At 40.3% G+C, this 23,540-nt stretch overlaps 1 protein-coding gene across 3 annotated transcripts in view; it reads right to left on the bottom strand.

Moving 5' to 3' along the window:
- LOC124555686 (UNC93-like protein) overlaps positions 1-23,540 on the bottom strand; it is a 402,758-nt gene that overhangs the window by 74,110 nt on the left and 305,108 nt on the right. For all 3 annotated transcript variants that reach the window (XM_047129688.1, XM_047129690.1, XM_047129689.1), the window contains 3 exons: positions 20,414-20,627; positions 19,774-19,909; positions 5,733-6,000 (listed from right to left, as the gene is read on the bottom strand). In XM_047129688.1, the coding sequence (XP_046985644.1) occupies positions 5,733-6,000; positions 19,774-19,909; positions 20,414-20,627 (618 nt within the window). The remainder of the gene's footprint in view (positions 1-5,732; positions 6,001-19,773; positions 19,910-20,413; positions 20,628-23,540) is intronic.

Here is a 23,540-nt window from a genome sequence, read left to right as displayed (position 1 = left end):
TCTGTATATTTGTTGTATTGGGTATGGATATTTCGATTAGTTGTGTTAATTTCTTCTTTTTATTAGTGAGTATGATGTCAGGTTTGTTATGTGGTGTTATTTTATCTGTTATAATGGTTCTGTTCCAGTATAATTTGTATTCATCATTCTCCAGTACATTTTGTGGTGCATACTTGTATGTGGGAACGTGTTGTTTTATTAGTTTATGTTTTATGGCAAGTTGTTGATGTATTATTTTTGCTACATTGTCATGTCTTCTGGCGTATTCTGTATTTGCTAGTATTGGACATCCGCTTGTGATGTGGTCTACTGTTTCTATTTGTTGTTTGCAAAGTCTGCATTTATCTGTTGTGGAATTGGGATCTTTAATAATATGCTTGCTGTAATATCTGGTGTTTATTGTTTGATCCTGTATTGCAATCATGAATCCTTCTGTCTCACTGTATATATTGCCTTTTCTTAGCCATGTGTTGGATGCGTCTTGATCGATGTGTGGCTGTGTTAGATGATACGGGTGCTTGCCATGTAGTGTTTTCTTTTTCCAATTTACTTTCTTCGTATCTGTTGATGTTATGTGATCTAAAGGGTTGTAGAAGTGGTTATGAAATTGCAATGGTGTAGCCGATGTATTTATATGAGTGATTGCTTCGTGTATTTTGCTAGTTTCTCCTCGTTCTATAAAGAATTTTCTTAAATTCTCTACCTGTCCATAATGTAGGTTTTTTATGTCGATAAATCCCCTTCCTCCTTCCTTTCTGCTTAATGTGAATCTTTCTGCTGCTGAATGTATGTGATGTATTCTATATTTGTGGCATTGTGATCGTGTAAGTGTATTGAGTGCTTCTAGGTTTGTGTTACTCCATTTCACTACTCCAAATGAGTAGGTCAACATTGGTATAGCATAAGTATTTATTTTTGTCTTGTTTCTTGCTGTCAATTCTGTTTTCAGTATTTTTGTTAGTCTTTGTCTATATTTTTCTTTTAGTTCTTCTTTAATATTTGTATTATCTATTCCTATTTTTTGTTTGTATCCTAGATATTTATAGGCATCTGTTTTTTCCATCGCTTCTATGCAGTCGCGGTCGTTATCCAGTATCTAATCTTCTTATTTAGTGTGTTTTCCCTTGACTATGCTATTTTTCTTACATTTGTCTGTTCCAAAAGCCATATTTATATCATTGCTGAATACTTCTGTTATCTTTAGTAATTGGTTGAGTTGTTGATTTGTTGCTGCCAGTAGTTTTAGATCATCCATGTATAGCAAACGTGTGATTTTGTGTGGGTGTGTTCCAGTAATATTGTATCCATAATTTGTATTATTTAGCATGTTGGATAGTGGGTTCAGAGCAAGGCAGAACCAGAAAGGACTTAATGAGTCTCCTTGGTATATTCCACGCTTAATCTGTATTGGCTGTGCTGTAATATTATTTGAATTTGTTTGGGTATTAAGTGTGGTTTTCACACTTATTATTATTATTATTATTATTAATTAATCATTTTATACACCATTTAAACAAGGTTAGATAGTTTTCTAATATCACGAATCAGACTGGTTCTCTTACCAAACCAAAATATGTTTAAGTGCTTCTACATTAAGATTGCTGTGCTAAATGTTCGACACACATCAGTCATATTGTGTCTGATGAAATCAGCATTCGAGACGTATACAGAAAACACGATGAACTGAGGATTGAATTTGACTTAACTTACCTGCAGCATAATAAATAACATTTACAAACACATCTCTCTTTCACTACGCTCCTATCCTGCTTCTTACTTTGCTGAAGTAGTCACAAATCCATTCTGCTGCAGACCATCTGATTAAAAATACGATAGCTGTTACTAATTAGGCTAATGAAGAGACGGTTATCCGTGCTATTATTTCTCATTACTAAGGCTTAAACCCCGCCCCCCCATGAACCATGGACGTTGCCGGTGGAGCGGAGGCTTGCATGCCTCAGCGATACAGACAGCCGTACCGTAGGTGCAACCACAACGGAGGGATATCTGTTGAGAGGCCAGACAAACGTGTGTTTCCTGAAGCGGGGCACCAACCTTTTCAGTAGTTGAGGGGCAACAGTCTGGATGATTGACTGATCTGGCCTTGTAACATTAACCAAAACGGCCTTGCTGTGTTGATACTGCGAACGGCTGAAAGCAAGGGGAAACTACAGCTGTAATTTCTCCTGAGGGCATGCAGCTGTATTGTATGGTTAAATAATGATGGCGTCCTGTTGGGTAAAATATTCCGGACATAAAATAGTCCCCCATTCGGATCTCCGGACGGGGACTACTCAGGAGGTCGTCGTTTTCAGGAGAAAGAAAACTGGCGTTCTTAGGATCCCTTAATCGGGCATGTAGATTAGAAAATTAAAAAAGGGAAATGGATAGATTAAAGTCAGACATAGTGGGAATTAGTAAAGTTCGGTGGCAGGAGGAACAAGACTTCTGGTCAGGAGAATACAGGGTTAGAAATACAAAATCAGTTATGGGTAATGCAGAAGTAGATTTAATAATGAATAAAAAATCGGAGCGCGGGTAAGCTACTGCGAACAGCATAGTCAAGGCGTTATTGTGGCCAAGATAGATACGAAGCCCACGCCTACAACAGTAGTACAAGTTTATATGCCAACTAGCTCCGCAGATGATGAAGAGATTGCAGAAATGTATGATGTGATAAAGGAAATTATTCGGATAGTGAAAGGAGACGAAAATTTAGTAGTTATAGGGGACTTGAATCCAATAGTAGGAAAAGGAAGAGAAGGAAAAGTAGTAGGTGAATACGGAATGGGGGTAAGGAATGAAAGAGAAAGCCGCCAGACAGAATTTTGCGCAAAGCATAACTTAATCATAGCTAACACTTGGTTTAAGAATCATGAGAGAAGGTTGTATACGTGCAAGAGACCTGGAGACACTGGAAGGATTCAGACAGATTATATAATGGTAAGAAAGAAATTTGGGTACCAGGTTTTAAATTGTAAGACACTTCCAGGGGCAGATGTGGACTCTGACCACAATCTATTGGTTGTGAAATGTAGACTAAAACTGAAGAACCTGCAAAAAGGCGGTAATTTAAGGAGATGGGACCTGGATAAACTGAAAGAACGAGAGGCTGTAGAGAGTTTCAGAGGGAGCACTAGGAAACGATTGCCAAGAACGGGGGAAAGAAATACAGTAGAAGAAGAATGGGTAGTCTTGAGAGATGAAACAGTGAAGGCAGCAGAGGATCAAGTAGGTAAAAAGACGAGGACTAGTAGAAATCCTTGTGTAACAGAAGTGATATTGAATTTAATCGATGAAAGGAGAAAATATAAAAATGCAGTAAATGAAGCAGGCAGAAGAAGTACAAACGTCTCAAAAATGAGATCAGCTGGAAGTGTAAGATGGCTAAGCAGGGATGAATGTAAGGATGTAGAGGCATATATTACTAGGGGTAAGACAGATCATGCCTACAGCAAAATTGAAGGCACCTTTGAAGAAAAGAGAAACGCTTTTATGAATATCAAGAACTCGAATGGAAAACCAGTTCCAAGCAAAGGAGGGAAGGCAGAAAGGTGGAAGGAGTATATAGAGGGTCTACACAAGGGCGATGTACTTCAGGGCAATATTATTGATATGGAAGGGGTTGTGGATGAAGATGAGATGGGAGATACGATACTGCGTGACGAATTTGACAGATCACTGAAAGACCTAAGTCAAAACAAGGCCCCGGGTTCAAATGGCTCTGAGCACTATGCGACTTAACTTCTGAGGTCATCAGTCGCCTAGAACTTAGAACTAATTAAACCTAACTAACCTAAGGACATCACACACATCCATGCCCGAGGCAGGATTCGAACCTGCGACCGTAGCGGTCACGCGGTTCCAGACGGAAGCGCCTTTAACCGCACGGCCACACCGGCCGGCAAGGCCCCGGGAGCAGACAACATTTCATTAGAACTACTGATAGCCTTGGGAGAGCCAGCCATGTTAAAATTCCACCATCCGGTGAGGAAGATGTATGGGACAGGTGAAATACCCCAGACTTCAAGAAGAATACAGTAATTCCAATTCCAAAGAAAGCAGATGTTGACAGGTGTGAAAATTACCGAATTATCAGTGTAATAACTCACGGCTACAAATTACTAACACGAATTCTTTACAGACGAATGGAAAAACTAGCAGAAGCTGACTTCGGGGAAGATAAGTTTGGATTCCGATGAAAGGTTGGAACACGTGATGGAATACTGATCCTACGACTTAACTTAGAAGATAGATTAAGGAAAGGCAAACCTACGTTTCTGGCATTTGTAGACTTAGAGAACGCTTTTGACAGTGTTGACGGGAATACTCTCTTTGAAATTCTGAGGGTGGCAGGGGTCAAATACAGAGAACGAATGGCAGCTTATAGTTCGTACAGAAACCAGATGGCAGTTATAAGAGCCGAGGGGCATGAAAGGGAAGCAGTGGTTGGGAAGGGAGTGAGAGAGGGTTGTAGCCTATGCCCGATGTTATTCAATCTATATATTGAACTAGCAGTAAAGGAAACAAAAGAAAAATTTAGAGTAGGAACTAAAGTCCATGGAGAAGAAATAAAAACTTTGAGGTTTTCCGATGACGTTGTAATTCTGTCAGAGACAGAAAAAGATCTCTGAGAGCAGCTGAGCGAAATGGACAGTGTCTTGAAAGGAGGATATAAGATGAACATCAACAAAAGCAAGACGAGGATAATGTAAAGTAGTCGAATTAAATCAGGAAATGAGACACAAAGTAGTAGATGAGTTTTGCTATTTGGGGAGCAAAATAACTGATGATGGTCGAAGTTGAGAGGATATAAAATGTAGCCTGCAATGGCAAGGAAAGCGTTTCTGAATAAGAGAAGTTTGTTAACATCGAGTATAGATTTAAGTGTTAGGAAGTCTTTTCTGAAAGTATTTGCATGGAGTGTAGCCAATTATGGAAGTGAAACAGTTTAGATAAGAAGAGAACAGAAGCTTTCGAAATGTGGTGCTGCAGAAGAATGCTGGAGATTATATGGGTAGATCACGTAACTAATGAGGAGGTACTGAACAGAATTGAGAGTAGAGGTATTTGTGGCTTAACTTGACTAGAAGAAGGGATCTGTTGGTAGGACCTGTTTTGAGGCATCATGGGATCACAAATTTAATATTGGAGGGCAGCATGGAGGGTAAAAATCGTAGAGGGAGACAAGAGACGAATACATTAAGCAGATTCAGATGGATGTAGGTTGCAGTTGGTATTTTGAGATGAAGAAGCTTGCACAGGATGCAGTAGCATGGAGAGCTGCATGAAACCAGTCTCTGGACTGAAGACAACAACAACAACAACAACAAAGGCTTAATGAAAAGCCAAGTGATTTCCCCAGCCTTTAGTAAGCTGCGAATTATTTTTGACTGCAACTATTAATTGGTTCAAATGGCTTGAAGCACTATGGGACTTAACATCTGAGGTCATCAGTCCCCTAGACTTAGAACTACTTAATCCTAACTAACCTAAGGACATCACACACATCCATGCCCGAGGCAGGATTCGAACCTGCGACCGTAGCGGTCGCGCGGTTCCAGATTGAAGCGCCTAGAACCGCTCGGCCACAAAGGTCGGCGCAACTACTAATTGCTTATCGTTTCTCTTGTCTAGATAGTAGCTAGTAAATACAATTTTTTAAGAAAAAATTATTCTACCAGCAGATATACTGTTGTGCGAACATTGCGAATAGTCTAGAAGGCACCAACCGTTTATTTGAACAGCCCAATGTCCGTCTGCTGCGCCGAGCAGTCCCGCTATGATGAAGTAGACTGCCGTGTGCGAAGCGGCTGGCTTCCAAAGCAGCATGGCAATCATTACAGCCAAGTGCGCCACGCCCACTACGCACACCAGCAGCAGGGAGCCGACCTTCTCCATCAGCCAGCCTGTGACCAGCGCGCCCCCAGAGTTCAGCAAGCCATACACAACGATGACGAAGCCAATCTGGGAGATACCCCACGCGCACGCGACGAAAGCCTGTAACACAAACAGTCGCATATGTGTATTTCCTTTGTTTCACTGTTATGTTTGATACGATCGACGCCACAAGACATTAACCCACAAAGCTATTATTTATCATTTATTTATTTCAACAAAGCGTATGACTCAGTGGCCAGAGATGCACAATTCAATGTCACGAATTTTAGACCTGTCATCCGGAAACCCTAAACAGGTCGTACATATTCAGTACTAAGGATAACATGCAATGTTTAAGATTATATACAGAGTATCTCAAAAATGTTGCGACGAACTTCTAGGGGAGGTGGAGCACATCATAAGGATTAATAACTGCATAGCAACCCATGGGCACGAACGCCAGGGTGGAGTGGTAGAGGAAGTCTAAGGTTCAAATGGCTCTGAGCACTATGGGACTTAACATCGGAGGTCATCAGTCCCATAGAACTTAGAACTACTTAAACCTAACTAACCTAAGGACATCGCACACAACCAGACTGAAGCGACTAGAACCGCTCGGCCACACCGACCGGCGGAAGTCTAAGATCGAAAAGGAAAGAAGACAGTGATTCGCTTGAAGCATTTATCGGACATAATGAGTACACACGGTGTACGACATGAATACTGCTCTAGCATTACAACAGATGCTCGAAGTTTGCACCGTCACACGCCACGCGTATCTCACACCGAGACTGAAGCGCCTAGAACCGCTCGGCCACAGCGGCCTGAAAAATTAAAACAAGAAAAGGCCTCTATATCCTTAACCCGAAATGTTCCGGAAAAGAGTTTGTAAAAAAATTGGACTTTATGGAAAATTATATATCAGATCCTACCGTCCCTGCTGAAGAAAGGAAAGGTTTTAAGAATATACTGTCTTATATAAAGTCACAATTAACGAAACGATGGTTTGCTTCACGCAAAGTTGAAAGCAGCTTCTTAAAAAACAGCCGTATTGGCTTCAAAGTACCGTCGAAATTCCATGTTGCAAAACTCGAGTTTGGAGACCATCAAAGTCGTTCGCAGAGTTAAACGAACGCAGTAAAAGACCTAAGACAGAGCGATTGACAAACAATTTTTGGGGCACAGAATTAACGTATGCCAGTCAAAAGAAGCTCCGTGAATCAGGAAATGTTGAGAATTCCAAAGTGGTTAAAGGTATTACTTCATCACCTATACGAGGAGCAAAATATGGACAAGTATTAGATCTGAGCAGCAGAGAGTTAAAACAAAGAGGGGTTTTACATATCGAAACCTTATCAGTCTTTGTGGAAGCCTCACTGACAGGGAAACAATACGAAATAATACCAACAACTGATAAGAGGGTCTATCCTTGTTACAGTACCCTTCAAGAGGTTAAAAAGCAATGTTGCCCTGTGACTGAATCCTATTAGGTGACTGCCATATGTTTGGATATTCAACTTCAATCCGTGCTTAATCACACATGTGAGCGATTAATATTATACTTAGAAGAGTTTTTAAATGATCTTACAAATGACGACAAAAATGCGTTGGAACTTGTCTACAAATAGGTTATGATGGTTCACAGCAAATTCAGTTTAAACAAAAATTTGCAAATATCCATGCGAACATATTTCAGTCATCTTTAGTGCCTCTGCAACTTACTAGTCGCACAAATGAAGACCTAATTGTTTGGAAAAGTCCTACAGCATCAACCCATCGCTATTGCATACCAATAAGAATTAGATATATTCATGAAACTATTGATGTTACAAATAAAGAAATTGGTTGTATCAACAGGCAAATTGAAACATTACAAGAAACAAACATTACAAGAACAGAGAGTGATTTATCAATAACACACACATTGCTAATGACTGTAGCAGGTGCAAAGGTCTGCAATACAGGAACAGAGACAGTGTAGACAATGAGATGCCACATTAGCAAGGCTACCTCAGAAGACTTGAATGACTTGTCAGAAACGAAAGTAGTAAATACAGAAACTCTTCAGTCCGGCCTGTCTATACTCTACGCCCGAATTAGATTTTTTCTAATTTTTATTACAGTTGTCTTATAAAACAAACGTCAAAAAGTGGCAGATCCGTTCAAAATAGGAAAAGAAACTTGTTCAAAAGAGGAAAAAAGGCACCCAAGAAATGTTAAGAAATCGATGGGAATTACTTGTAGATGTTCCCAAGCGAGGCTATGAAAGTTGTAATGACGGAAATGCCAGAAAAAGATTTTTACAGACCTGAAACATCATCAGAAATAGCTAATCTGTCGATTCAGCGTTATTCTGGAAGATATTTCCAGTGGACAGAAGACAGACGTAGACAAATTTTCTGCTAATATTGTTGAAACAGCAAGATTGTATGTTGACTGATGTCCACGGCATCTTACGTCTCCCACAATAGACAAGATTTTGGTGCATGGCCCCACTGTCACTGAATGTGCTCCCTTACCAGTAGGTAGTTTATCAGAAGAACCAGCCAAGGCCCCCAATAAATACTTTCGTATGTGCAGACAAGCATTTGCCAGGAAATTCTCACGAGAAGAATGCGGTCTGCACGTAATAAACAGGCCACTACTGATATCTGATACATTAATAGCGGATGTAAGACCAAAGCCAAAGAAAACCAGCAAAACTTTCTAAAAAGAAATATTACATTTTCTACTCTCAAGCGAAGGAAGGATTAGGCAGGTCCCCCAAACGGAAAATGCTAATGAAGAGGTGTTCCCAATAAAAACAGATTGTTCATTGTCAGATGAACAAGACTTGTAGATATCGTCTGAATAATATATAGTATTGCAGCTAAGAAATAAAAATCCAATGTAAATACTATAATTTTGTTTTATTTCATGTTACAAAATATGTAAATACACTATTACCCTACAAATATATTCTATAGGATCTCACAGTACAGAAAATGCCAAATACTCATTTTTTTAGAATGTTTTGCATGAAATGCTCCTAGGTGCGGCGTACGACGTCGTTTACCACAATTCTCAATTCTTATAATGCGCCCAACCACCCCTAGAAGCTTGTGGTTAGACACTGGACTCGCATTCGAAAGGACGACGGTTCAATCCCGCGTCCGGCCATCCTGATTTAGGTTTTCCGTGATTTCCCTAAATCACTCCAGGCAAATGCCGGGATGGTTCCTCTGAAAGGGCACGGCCGACTTCCTTCCCCATCCTTCCCTATTCCGATGAGACCGATGACCACGCTGTCTGGTCTCCTTCCCCAAACCAACCAACCAACCCCAGAAGCTTGTCGCAACATTTGTGGGACACCCTGTATATAAATTACATTACCAGCAACTGTTTTTAATGCTGATGTAGAAGTAAAACAATTCAAAATGTAATCAAATGAAAACATAAAAATAAAAGGAATTAATTCAAGTTCTCAGCGAATAACTTCCAACTTATATTACTCGATATGTTATTGGAAGCTTCGGAAGAACTCGAGATTTGCCGACTGACTGCAACTATACCCAGTTCTCTGCCTATTATTACTTCGCAATTATACATTGCCCAAACTGGTATATGCGTGACACGCCAATCGTCGAGTCTATGCATACGCGTGAGAGTGGTGGTCATTGTTTTTTTTTCACATATACGTATATATTTTAAAGTTTCTCTTGGTTATATTTATATGTGCCTATTATTATCTAAAACGGAGCGAACACTTCTTATGACCTAGAACACAATAGCGAATTCGGAGACTAAATTTAATTAGCAAAATAACGCGTGCTGCATTAACAAATGCAATATAAGTTAAGGGCGAAATATCTGCTCCATTAAAAATAAAAAGACAAGGGGAACGATTATAATCTTTACTGTTTAAGTGTGTTTTAGAAAAAAGTGTAAGGGTCCAGAATTTGGAACTCAAAAATTATAGAATTGAAACAAATATTCTACGGAGTAAATCAAATGAAATCAGGATCAACTTTTTATCATCTGTAGCCGTCTCTGCAGTACTTTCAGCGAATCTAACGGTAGCAATACCTCAAGTATATCTTTTAGCGAAAATTCGAGGAACCTGTCTCAGAATTTCAACTGAAGAAAGCTAAATTCGTGACAAATTTTTAAAAAATTCACCAATATATGTAGAAAATCCGATAAGTAAGACAGAAAGAGCTAGTATATTTAAATACCTTGGAGGAAATAGAATGAATTAGAGTGCTCTAGAGTGGACGTAACAGTTACAAAATCTGGATAGCATACGGTTAACTAAAAAATTTACAGGGGGTGTATCTCTATAAATACGAAACTATGATGTTCAATCCAGAATTTTTGTATGCTGGTGATTGCTGAACACTGAACTACAAGCTGGACGGACCAGAGATACTCTAAAGACAGATAGTTAGAAAATTAATGGGCGCAATACAAACAAAACACGAGTAAATAATAAGACGCAATAAGGAGTTGTATACAGTGCGTTTCACAATTGGTATTGCAGGCTTCTAGAGGTTTTAGAAGGGATTTAGCAGACAAGGCTTTGGTAAGGAACTCATATCTGGAAATGTAAAGTTTGCTAGTAAAATAAGTTCAAAGGTTAGATTACTATTAAATCTCTCGCACACAAACTGTGAAGAGGGCACCATCGTCACTCCCTGTTGAAAAAATGACGTCATATACCATGTTCGTACGACGACGACAACAACCGTTCCGAGCAAGTGGCGCATTTGCAACTAGGACGGTTGACTGTGGTGCGCCACGGACGAGCCGCAGTCTCCACTTCGAAGAGGATGTCCGTCTCGTCGGACATAACGAGACGACGACGACTCCTCGAAATATTGTCCACGCTCCTATAGGGCACCCAGGGCCGAGCTCGTTGCCTCCGCTGTGTCGTACAGCGAAGCGGGAGATTTAAAAGTGATACCATCTTCAAACTCATTTACATTCAAACGGTATATCCCCGGACATGAGTTCCTTATCAAAACCTGACTACTAAGTCCCCTCTACATGCTCTAGAAGCCTGTAAGAGGTATTATGCAACGCCCTGTCTATACAGTATGAAATAATGAAGGAAATGGCAATGCGAAGTTTACTCTTTTTTTTTTTTTTTTTTTGACATCTATACCGAATGGAAGAGGACGCGCTAAAACTGAAATATCGCCGTAGTTCTGCGACGAGAAGTTGCCGATAGCACGTATCATAGAAATAACGACTGAACTGGAAGCAAATGGCATCAAGTGATCATTAACAACATATAAGAACGTTTTCATAACTAAGACTCTGATTTGGAAGACTGCCATGTTGTATGGACAACAATAACCGCAGAAATAGTAGTAATAAAATAATAATAATAATAATAGTAAGAATTGTGCTAGGTACATCCACTATGAATCATCCCTGATTTCACTTTAGATTACTCGGAATACTCGAGGAAAATACAAATCAGGATGACTAGACAAGGTAACAATCTCAAGTCGTAATTGCAAGAAATTTCGTTTGAGTAGCTTACTATAGCAACACCAGCAGTTAAATAATCCTGTGGTAGGTAATCCTGCACCCAGAAAATCCTTCAAATTGAACTTGACAATATCACCTAGTAAAACGCATAACTTTCTTAACAATAATGAGAGGCTTACAGAGATTTTTCTTATGTCGTTTGTTCGCTATTGTGTGTAGCAGTCTTTTGTCAAATTCATCTGTTATTCTAGAATTGTCGGCCCAATGAATCTTTAGAATTTTTGTGATTTTAAACATAAAGGATAGGCAGTTCAAGTAAAGTCGTGGGAGATGCTGAACTTGCTGTTATTTATTTTCCAAGCTAATCCTGTATTTATTCATCAGAACTGGAGTCCTGCAACATAGGCACACTTTTCTATGTTATTCACATTAATGTCTCCTGGAACTGCTACATGACATTGTTAATGGAAACACTGTACTCTAATCTGAACAGAAGCAATCTACAGGAGTGCGACTATCGAGTGTTTGCAGAGGTACTGTGCGTCCTGTTTGTGCTTTAGAGGCTCGCATTAGTAGATTTACGTTGAGTCAGGTGTTCCGAAGGGCTGGCACGGTAGTATACACGTAACCAAGTGGGTGCATGATATAGTATGGCAAAGAGACACATAAAAATACGACGTCACAAATGATAATTTTTGCCAGGCAGGGATTCAAACCTGGATCTCCACTTATCGGTAGCAGTCACCTAAACTATTAGCGCATCTGGGTATGGCTCTAGGCCTGACACAAATTGTTAGTGTCACTGATGTTTTCTCCTATTATTTCCGAACAGTACAATCAGAAATCCTCACATGGTGTATGTGGATAACGTACCACTTGCAGACATTGGGAACAGATTTGCTGAAAAACCGTGGGTACCCTGCCACAGGGACGTATATCAGATGAATTACGCTCGCTGTACTGAGGTGCGTGGAATCAATGAGGATGAAGACAGGCCGGCCGGTACGGCCGTGCGGTTCTAGGCACTTCAGTCTGGAACCGCGTGACCGTTACGGTCGCAGGTTCTAATCCTGCCTCGGGCATGGATGTGTGTGATGTCCTTAGGTTAGTTAGGTGTAAGTAGTTCTAAGTTCTAGGGGACTGATGACCACAGATGTTAAGTCCCATAGTGCTCAGAGCGATTTGAACCATTTTTGATGAAGACAGCCCAACTCAGTGATATTAAATGAAGAGTGGAAATGCCAAATCTGACATTCGTCAGGTGAATGAAAAAACAGTGTATCTCTGTACAACTGATTTGTATCCAAACATTTGGAAGATAGTCTGATAACACAGATTTATGTTTTTCGCTGAATTACCACAAAAAATAATTACAAGAATTAGAATATAAATGCTTTATTAAGAACATTCTATTTGACATACCAAGAAACAGTGTTAATGAGTGCCAATAAGAAATTTTTTACAATTTGATAGTTGGAAAGAAGGGAACAGCAACAAGCCGCTGTTAACAATGCTATTTATTTACATAAATAGTGCTATTACCGGATCCAAATCGTCAGGTCATTCTTCAGACGACTGTTCACATTTATATAAAGTCTGGTGTTGTTTACTTTAATCGTTGCCTTTTTCGCCAACAACTAATGTAAACTAGTGTAATATAAGTGTGAACAGCCGTCTGAAGATGAACCTGTCAGTTCTAAACAGGTAACAGCGCTATTTGTTTAAATAAATAGCGTTAAAACAGTGACTAATTAATGTTTTCTTCTTTGCATGAATCACTTTGTATTTTGTACACAGCATCAGTCTCAAGAATGTCAGTTTTCGACAAAATAGCAGGAAGAATGTTTTTGTTACAAATCCCACTAATTCTGAGGCACTTCGTTTTATTTTTCATAATAGAAGTACAGAAATACAGTAATAAGTTTTTAACTAGTAGTCAACAAAAACCACTTCTCATATCTTTTAAATTTTGGAATTCCAAAGAAAAGCACTACTTGATACAAAGAGCGTGCATCACCTACTGACGCATGTTGAAAGTATTGCCGGCCGCGGTGGTCTAGCGGTTCTAGGCGCTCAGTCCGGAACCGCGCGACTGCTACGGTCGCAGGTTCGAATCCTGCCTCGGGCATGGATGTGTGTGATGTCCTTAGGTTAGTTAGGTTTAAGCAGTTCTAAGTTCTAGGGGACTGATGACCTAAGATGTTAAGTCCCATAGTGCTCAGAACCATTTGAACCACTTTTTTTTTTTTAAAGTATTTTTCCCTGGATTGACATATGCATTAAATCTAGGGATATGTGGCACAGTTCGGAGAACGCGATAGCTCTGAAAACGCGATTTGTAAAAAAAAAAATATCACGAGGATGTTTTCCATTTCCACTCTTCAAATGTTATCTGTTCAGAAATTAATTACATTACGTGTCCGCCGTTTCTGAACGTATTTACCTGTCATCGGTACATTTCATTGATTCCATCTACCCTGATTCCACTCATTTCCATTAACTTAATTCAATTGCTAGGCAGATAATTTGCTTGCGCTCTGCCTCCGTCATTCGGCACGTGACCTATCTGTTATCTCTCCTAAAAGCTGGCAACGGTGGTCGATACACATTGGCTCGCTGTTTCTGCCTCTGAAATTATCTAGAATTTTTTTCACCTTTGCGCTCACAGAAGAGAACACCAATACCGAACACAGACCACTGTTGATTTTGACCGCATTCTCCCTGCAAAGTATCAGAGTAATTGCTTATGGCGGTGAGTAAAAGCATTACCAAACGTTTGATGACACTCGACGATCAATGAATCGTAGTAAAAGATAATCTGAAAAGAATAAAGAGTTTTGTTAATTATAAATGAAAATTAAAACTTGTAACACAAACAAAGGGCTGCTCACTAAATTCCGAAATCCGATCATCGCCGAGGATGTAGAGCATATATTATTACCACCAACCTTCAAATCGCGCAATAATCACCATTCAAAGATGAGGAACAATAGAGCTCGTACTGAGACGTTCAGACAGTTGTTTTTCCCTCGCGCGATCCGCGAATGGAACAGGTGGAAGGGGGGGGGGGGGGGGGGGGAATAGGACTTTGGCGCGAATGCCCTCCGCCACACACCGATTGGTGGCTAGCGGAGTATGTATGTAAATGTAGAAGAAAACCCTTCTTGTTTGTTAGGATGTGATATCCGTTGAGTGTGAGGAGAACAGAGTTGTTCAGCAAAGACTGAGGAATCGACATTTTGTGAAAGTCATGGAAAAAAAGTATTTTAGTATCACTCTTGATAAAAATCAGGACGAACCTGAATTAGCAATGAAGGAATGAAAGTTCGAGTATAGCATCTTCTCGAAGTCGAGTTTATTAGAGACTGAGAATCAGATAAATTATCCAAGAATGGAAAAATCAATTGGACTTCTCTGTATCCACCCCGAGTGATTTAGGAAAATTAGGTAGATACTACTTTAGCACTGCAGGACGTGAAATTGAATGCCCGTTTTTTATTTATTTTTATTTATTTATTGTTCCGTGGGACCAAATTAAGGAGAAGTCTCCATGGTCATGGAACGAGTCAATACATGAAATTGTAACACGATATTAGAAACAGATGAAATGAAATATAAAAAAACATTCAGGTGACAAGTCGTAGGTTTAAATGAAGAAAATCAACAATGTAACACTGGAATTTGCTTAATTATTTAGCTCTTCCGGGAGCTCCTCGACAGAATAGAAGGAGTGAGCCATGAGGAAACTCTTCAGTTTAGACTTAAAAGAGTTTGGGCTACTGAAAATATTTTTGAGTTCTTGTGTTAGCATATTGAAAATGGATGCAGCAGAATACTGCACTCCTTTCTGCACAAGAGTCAAGGAAGTGCATTCTACATGCAGATTTGATTTTTGCCTAGTATTAACTGAGTGAAAGCTGCTAACTCTTGGGAATACGCTGATATTGCTAACAACAAACGCCATTAAAGAAAATATATACTGTGAGGGCAATGTCAGAATTCCCAGATTCTTGAATAGGGGTCGACAAGAGGTTCTCGAACTTACACCACATATAGCTCGAACAGCCCGTTTTTGAGCCAAAAATACCCTTTTTGAATCAGAAGAATTACCCCAAAAATTAATACCATACGACATAAGCGTATGAAAATATGCGAAGTAGACTACTTTTCATGTTGAAGTGTCATTTATTTCAGATACTGTTCTAATGGTAAATAAAGCAGCATTTAGCTTCTGAACAAGATCCTGGACATGGGCATTCCACAACAGCTTACCATCTATCCAAACGCCTAGGAACTTGAACTGTTCCGTCTCGCTTATAATATGCCTATTCTGTGTGATCAAAATATCGGTTCTTGTTGAATTGTGAGTTAGAAACTGTAAAAACTGAGTCTTACTGTGATTTAGCATCAAATTATTTTCCACAAGCCACGAACTTATTTCATGAACTACATTATTTGTTACTGTTTCAATATTACACACAAGATCCTTCACTATCAAGCTGGTGTCATCAGCAAACAGAAATATTTTTGAATCACCTGTAATACTAGAAGGCATATCATTTATATAAATAAGAAACAGCAGTGGCCCCAGCACCGACCCTTGGGGAACGCCCCACTTAACAGTGCCCCATTGGGACTGAACATCACTACCACTCTCAATATTGCGGAGAATTACCCTCTGCTTTCTGTTCTTAAAGTAAGAGGAGAACCAATTGTAAGCTACTCCCCTTACTCCATAATGGTCCAACTTCTGCAGTAATATTTTGTGGTCAACACAGTCAAAAGCCTTCGTTAAATCAAAGAAAACACCTAACGTTCGCAACCTTTTATTTAATCCGTCCGAAACCTCACAGAGAAAAGAGACTGTAGCATTTTCAGTTGTTAAGCCATTTCTAAAACTAAACTGTACAGTCGACAGCAAATTATGTGAATTTAAATGCGGCAGTAACCTTGTATATACAACCCTGTCGATAACTTTAGCAAACACCGATGGCATAGAAATAGGTCTATAATTATCAACATTATCACTGTCTCCCTTTTTATAAAGTGGCTTCACTACCGAGTACTTTAATCGGTCAGGAAACCGACCACTCCTAAAGGAAAAGTTACAGATATGGCTGAGAACTGGGCTAACATACATAGAACAATACTTCAGTATTCTGCTAGATACCCCGTCATACCCATGTGAGTTCTTGGTCTTTAGTGATTTAATTATTAACTCAATCTCCCTCTTGTCAGTATCATGGAGGAGCATTTCAGGTAACAGTCTCGGAACACTTTTTTCTAAGAGCGCTATATGATTCCCTGTTGGGACTAGGTTTCTATTTAGTTCACCTGCTATATTCAGAAAGTGATTATTAAATACTGTACATATATGCGACTTATCAGTAACACGGACACTCCCACTACGCACTGATTCTATATCCTCGACCTGTCTCTGCAGACCAGCAACTTCCTTTACGACTGACCATATGGCTTTAATTTCATCCTGAGACTTAGCTATTCTATCTGCATACCACATACGAGGGCAGTTCAATAAGTAATGCAACACATTTTTTTTCTCGGCCAATTTTGGTTGAAAAAACCGGAAATTTCTTGTGGAATATTTTCAAACATTCCCGCTTCGTCTCGTATAGTTTCATTGACTTCCGACAGGTGGCAGCGCTGTACGGAGCTGTTAAAATGGCGTCTCTAACGGATGTGCGTTGCAAACAACGGGCAGTGATCGAGTTTCTTTTGGCGGAGAACCAGGGCATCTCAGATATTCATAGGCGCTTGCAGAATGTCTACGATGATCTGGCAGTGGACAAAAGCACGGTGAGTCGTTGGGCAAAGCGTGTGTCATCATCGCCGCAAGGTCAAGCAAGACTGTCTGATCTCCCGCGTGCGGGCCGGCCGTGCACAGCTGTGACTCCTGCAATGGCGGAGCGTGCGAACACACTCGTTCGAGATGATCGACGGATCACCATCAAACAACTCAGTGCTCAACTTGACATCTCTGTTGGTAGTGCTGTCACAATTGTTCACCAGTTGGGATATTCAAAGGTTTGTTCCCGCTGGGTCCCTCGTTGTCTAACCGAACACCATAAAGAGCAAAGGAGAACCATCTGTGCGGAATTGCTTGCGTGTCATGTGGCTGAGGGTGACAATTTCTTGTCAAAGATTGTTACAGGCGATGAAAGATGGGTTCATCACTTCGAACCTGAAACAAAACGGCAATCAATGGAGTGGCGCCACACCCACTCCCCTACCAAGAAAAAGTTTAAAGCCATACCCTCAGCCGGTAAAGTCATGGTTACAGTCTTCTGGGACGCTGAAGGGGTTATTCTGTTCGATGTCCTTCCCCATGGTCAAACGATCAACTCTGAAGTGTATTGTGCTACTCTTCAGAAATTGAAGAAACGACTTCAGCATGTTCGTAGGCACAAAAATCTGAACGAACTTCTCCTTCTTCATGACAACGCAAGACCTCACACAAGTCTTCGCACCCGAGAGGAGCTCACAAAACTTCAGTGGACTGTTCTTTCTCATGCACCCTACAGCCCCGATCTCGCACCGTCGGATTTCCATATGTTTGGCCCAATGAAGGACGCAATCCGTGGGAGGCACTACGCGGATGATGAAGAAGTTATTGATGCAGTACGACGTTGGCTCCGACATCGACCAGTGGAATGGTACCGTGCAGGCATACAGGCCCTCATTTCAAGGTGGCGTAAGGCCGTAGCATTGAATGGAGATTACGTTGAAAAATAGTGTTGTATAGCTAAAAGATTGGGGAATAACCTGGTGTATTTCAATGCTGAATAAAAGAACCCCTGTTTCAGAAAAAAAATGTGTTGCATTACTTATTGAACTGCCCTCGTACTTTTTGCCTTCCTAATAACATTTTTAAGCACCTTACAATACTGTTTGTAATGGGCTGCTGCATTTAGATTTTGACTGTTTCTAACGTTTTGATATAATTGCCACTTTGTTCTACAAGATATTCTTATCCCTCTAGTCAGCCACCCAGGCTGCCTGTTTGTGCTAGTATCCTGTTTTAAACGTTCTAACGGAAAGCAACTTTCAAAGAGCATGAGAAAAGTCTTGAGAAAAGCGTTATATTTATCGCCTACTGTATCAGCGCTATAAACATCTTGCCACTCTTGTTCCTTTATAAGGTTTACAAAGGTCTCTACAGCAACTGGATCAGCTTTCCTGAACCGCTGATGACTATATTTAACACGTGTTGCAGCACAAAAATCTTTTAAAGTTAAAATTTGTGCATCATGATCTGAAAGGCCATTCACATTTTTGCTAACAGAATGCCCTTCTAGTAATGAGGAATGAACAAAAATGTTGTCTATGGTTGTTCTACTGTTCCCTTGCACTCTCGTTGGAAAGAATACGGTTTGCATTAGATTATATGAATTAAAGAGGTCTACCAGCATCCTCTTCCTTGCACAATCACTTATACAATTAATATTGAAGTCACCACATATAACTAACTTTTTGTATTTCCTATAAAGTGAACCAAGAACCTCCTCTAGCTTTAGCAAAAATGTTGTGAAATCGGAGTCTGGGGATCTATAAATCAACAGTTAGAAGTTTAGCTCCGTTAAATTTAACCACACCTGCACAGGATTCAAACACCTTTTCAGTGCAGTACTTTGAAACATCAATTGACTCAAATGGGATGCCGTTTTTCACATACATGGCTACTCCCCCACACCGCATAGAGCTCCTCGAAAAGCTGCCAGCCAACCTGTATCCTGGTAAAGGAAGCCTCTGAATTATCTCCTTATTTAAGAAGTGTTCAGATATACCAATAATTTCAGAGTCAACATCTATAAGCAGTTCACTAACTTTATCTCTAATACCTTGTATATTTTGATGAAATATACTAATTCCCTCATTACTCTGATACCTAAGCTTTGTCAAAAGTGATTCCCTTGTTAGAGAGACTTCCCTTAAGCAGGAATACCAATCAGCTGACTTCAATCTTAAAAAGGTGCGGCTTGAATACGAGAGGTTGTATGCACTGCGAGATTTTGCACGGCCTGAATCAGCTCTGAAATCGATGCCTACAATTAAACACAATGCCTACCTAGCCACTGAGACTATGGCAGCGAGTTTGTACAAGCGACTCTTAATTAAAACCACATCTTTATCACCAGAAGAAAAAAATGAAAGATCTCTCATCATTATTCAACCGTCAGAGTGTATTTCTTAAATAAATCAAGCGATAACATCCCTCTTCCTCCTTGCTGAAGCGAATTTATACAACTTAAAATCACGATATTTTTCAGTTTAAGATATTTAAATACGGACTTGTTTTAAACAAAAATACACGAGATACCAATTTCGTCTGAAGATTTATGTAAGATATCAACAATTAAAAAAGTATGAAGTATAAAATACTGAAATTATGACACTTACTGCAGAATACTCAGCTTCAACAAAAGCATAATCAATTCCAAGCCATAGGGAGATAGGTAAAATCAGAAGCATCTTCCGATCAACATGAAGTCTCAAGGTTGCTGTCACCTGAGACCAAACGCTTTTCTGCTCGTACCTGTAAAAGATCATTAAAAATCTCTGGAGGATAAATCAGCTGAGGCTGATATCAAACTAAATAAATATTTTTGAGAAACGAATAACTTAACACATCGAGTATTTTCATCAACATTAGAAATATAACAAGTGAACTAATGAATGACGCCTCAAAATCTAACTTACCCGTTTTACAGTACTTTGAAATAATTGTCATCTGAGACAAAAATATTTTAGTTAGTGACACCATACCAAAATTATCTTAAATAGGGACAAGAAAACATAACTATTGCGAATATAATACAGTTAATTGCTTATAAGATCCATGGTAAAATTTAATAGTACGTTGCATTTTTTTGTAGTTATAGATGTTACATCACACTTGATTGTTAAAAAAGACGAATTATAAAATTTTATTTCCTTTGTTGATGAAACAAGGCTACAACAAGCATATTGCACTACAAAGGCTGTAAACAGTGTTCGGACCTGCGTGTTGAAGTTCTGAGTGCCAGTTGATGTTACATACCTCTCATGTTGATCAATTCCAAGGAGAATAATCAGCGCTGCGAGAACTATACAGCCGATGTATATATACATTATAATACTGATTTTGTCTTCATCTGGACGTGCCAGATTTGGATTGGTTTCAGTTTCGCCACTTGCTGGACAATAGTCTGCTCCGCAATGAAGCAGCTCTGATGATACGTTAGCACTCACACTGCTTGTCCCAGAATTTAACACTGAAAGCAAGAACATTTCAACTTAATATTTGGTCAGTACGTACGTTAACTGATTAACGCTTCATTTTTAAGGCTACATACTAAAGGAGCGTAATATAAGTGTCAGTGCGTGTTTGACCTCCAACCTAATATCCTCACCCACTGTGGAAAATTTTCTGTTCTGAATCTCAGCGAGCTCGAAAGAGTGATGTGAGGATTAGAAGATGCACAAAATAAAGTGGAAAACAGGATGCGAATAGACGTCAAATAATAACACAGTAATAAAGTAATGTAAACTAAAATTTCTCAAAAACTGCAAGACAGAGGGTACACGTGAATGAAAGGAATTTTCTACCATTATCTACACTACTGACCATTAAAACTGCTACACCACGGAGATGACGTGCTACAGACGCGAAATTTAACCGACAGGTAGAAGATGCTGTGATATGCAAAAAGCTTTTCAGAGCATTCACACAACGTTAGCGCCGATGGCGACACCTACAACGTGCTGACATGAGGAAAGTTTCCAACCGATTTCTCATACACAAACAGCAGTTAACCAGCGTTGCCCGATGAAACGTTGTTGTGATGCCTCGTGTAAGGAGGAGAAATGCGTACCATCACGTTTCCGACTTTGATAATGGTCGGATTGTAGTCTATCGCGATTGCGGCTTATCTTATCGCGACTTTGCTGCGCGCGTTCGTCGATATCCAATGACTGTTAGCATAATATGGAATCGGTGTGTTCACGAGGGTAATACGGAACGCCGTGCTGGATCCCAACGGCCTCGTTTCACTAGCAGTCGAGATGACAGGCATCTTATTCGCATGGCTGTAACGGATCGTGCAGCCACGTCTCGATCCCTGAGTCAACAGATAAGGACGTTTGCAAGACAACAACCATCTGCACGAACAGTTCGACGACGTTTGCAGCAGAATGGACTGTCAGCTCGGAGACCATGGCTGCGGTTACCCTTGACGCTGCATCACGGACACGAGCGCCTGCAATGGTGTACTCAACGACGAACCTGGGTGCACAAGTGGCAAAACGTCATTTTTTCGGATGAATCCAGGTTCTGTTTACAGCATCATGATGGTCGCATCCGTGTTTGGCGACATCGCGGTGCACGCACATTGGAAGCGTGTATTCGTCTTCGCCATACTGGCGTATCGCCTGGCGTGATGGTATGGGGTGCCATTGGTTACACGTCTCTGTCATCTCTTGTTCGCATTGACGGCACTGTGAACAGTGGACGTTACATTTCAGATGTGTAACGACCCGTGGCTCTAGCCTTCATTCGATCCCTGCGAAACCCTACATTTCAGCAGGATAATGCACGACCGCATGTTGCAGGTCCTGTACGGGCCTTTCTGGACACAGAAAATGTTCGACTGCTGCCCTGACCAGCACATTCTCCAGATCTCTCACCAACTGAGAACGTCTGGTCACCGGCGGCCGAGCAACTGGCTCATCACAATACGCCAGTCAATACTCTTGATGAACTGTGGCATCGTGTTGAAGCTGCATGGGGAGCTTTACCTGTACACACCATCCAAGCTCTGTTTGGCTCAATGCCCAGGCGTATCAAGGCCGTTATTACGGCCAGAGGTGGTTGTTCTGGGTACAGGATCTATGCACCCAACTTGCGTGAAAATGTAATCACATGTCAGTTCTAGTATAATATATTTGTCCAATGAATACCCGTTTATCATCTGCAATTTTTCTTGGTGTAGCAATTTTAATGGCCAGTGGTGTACTTTCATCATAGCAGCGACAACAGCAACCGTTACGAAATTGTCTCGAATGACAAACAGGCCACAGTTGCGCTAAATTATGTTTATTTTTAACCTTGATCATGGTTTCTGCTATAACAATATAGCCTTCTTCAGAAATCATACACACTTATAAATGAAAAATGTCTTAGCCCAGCGACTGCGTCAAGACCAATAAAATAACAGAGGTAGGGGGCAGAGGACGTACGGTGCTATATGTAATTTTACTTATGTTCGAAACAGGCTTATGTTTGTTGAAGTTATTTTATTGGTATTGACGCAGCCGCTGGGCTGACATTTTTCATTTATTAGTGTGTATGACTTCTGAAGAAGGCTATATTATTATAGTAGAAACCATGGTCAGGGTTTAAAATAAACGTAATTTAGTACAACTGTGGGCTGTTTTTCATTCGAGATAAAATACTACAGTTATATCAAGGAGGACTTATTTAAGATAAAGGTAATAAATCGTTAACTATTTCATAAATATTCATCACAGGCGTCTTTCAATGACAGAAAAAGCCTTCACACACAAAAAGCAGCTGAATAAGATTTTTCATGTAACTATTCTTATAGTTTTATATTTTGGGGGATAAGTAAAGCACTCCGTCTTCAGGCCACGAGTGGCCTACCGGGTCCATCCGATCGCCGTGTCATCCTCAGTGGAGGATGCGGATAGGAGGGGCGTGGGGTCATCACACCTCTCTCCCGGTCGGTATGATGGTATTCTTCACCGAAGCCGCTACTATTCGGTCGAGTAGCTCCTCAATTGGCATCACGAGGCTGAGTGCACCCCAAAAATGGCAACAGCGCATGGCGGCCTGGATGGCCAGCCATCCAATTGCCGACCACGCCCGACAGCGCTTAACTTCGGTGATCTGACGGGAACCGGTGTAGCCACTGCGGCAAGGCCGTTCCGTTTGGGGGATAAGTACAGCAGTTAAATGTCATCCACATTATTTTCTTGCGAACACAGTTTGATTACATAGGTATCAATAGTAATTGCAAGCCGAAATAACTAGCAGTCTGTGAGGGAATCTAGATAAAATTGTTGTCGTCTTCTTTACGTCTGAATTTGGTCTTCAGCCAACAATGATGTTACTCGAAATGCCTTTTGACGCAAATGTTGATGGGGATAGAGCCGTTCTTTCATTCAGA

This window comes from Schistocerca americana, chromosome X (genome assembly GCF_021461395.2).
Source record: "Schistocerca americana isolate TAMUIC-IGC-003095 chromosome X, iqSchAmer2.1, whole genome shotgun sequence".
Taxonomy (NCBI): Eukaryota; Metazoa; Arthropoda; class Insecta; order Orthoptera; family Acrididae; genus Schistocerca; species Schistocerca americana.
Note: the sequence above shows the minus strand (reverse complement) of the source record. Positions and strands in the feature narration are given on the sequence as shown.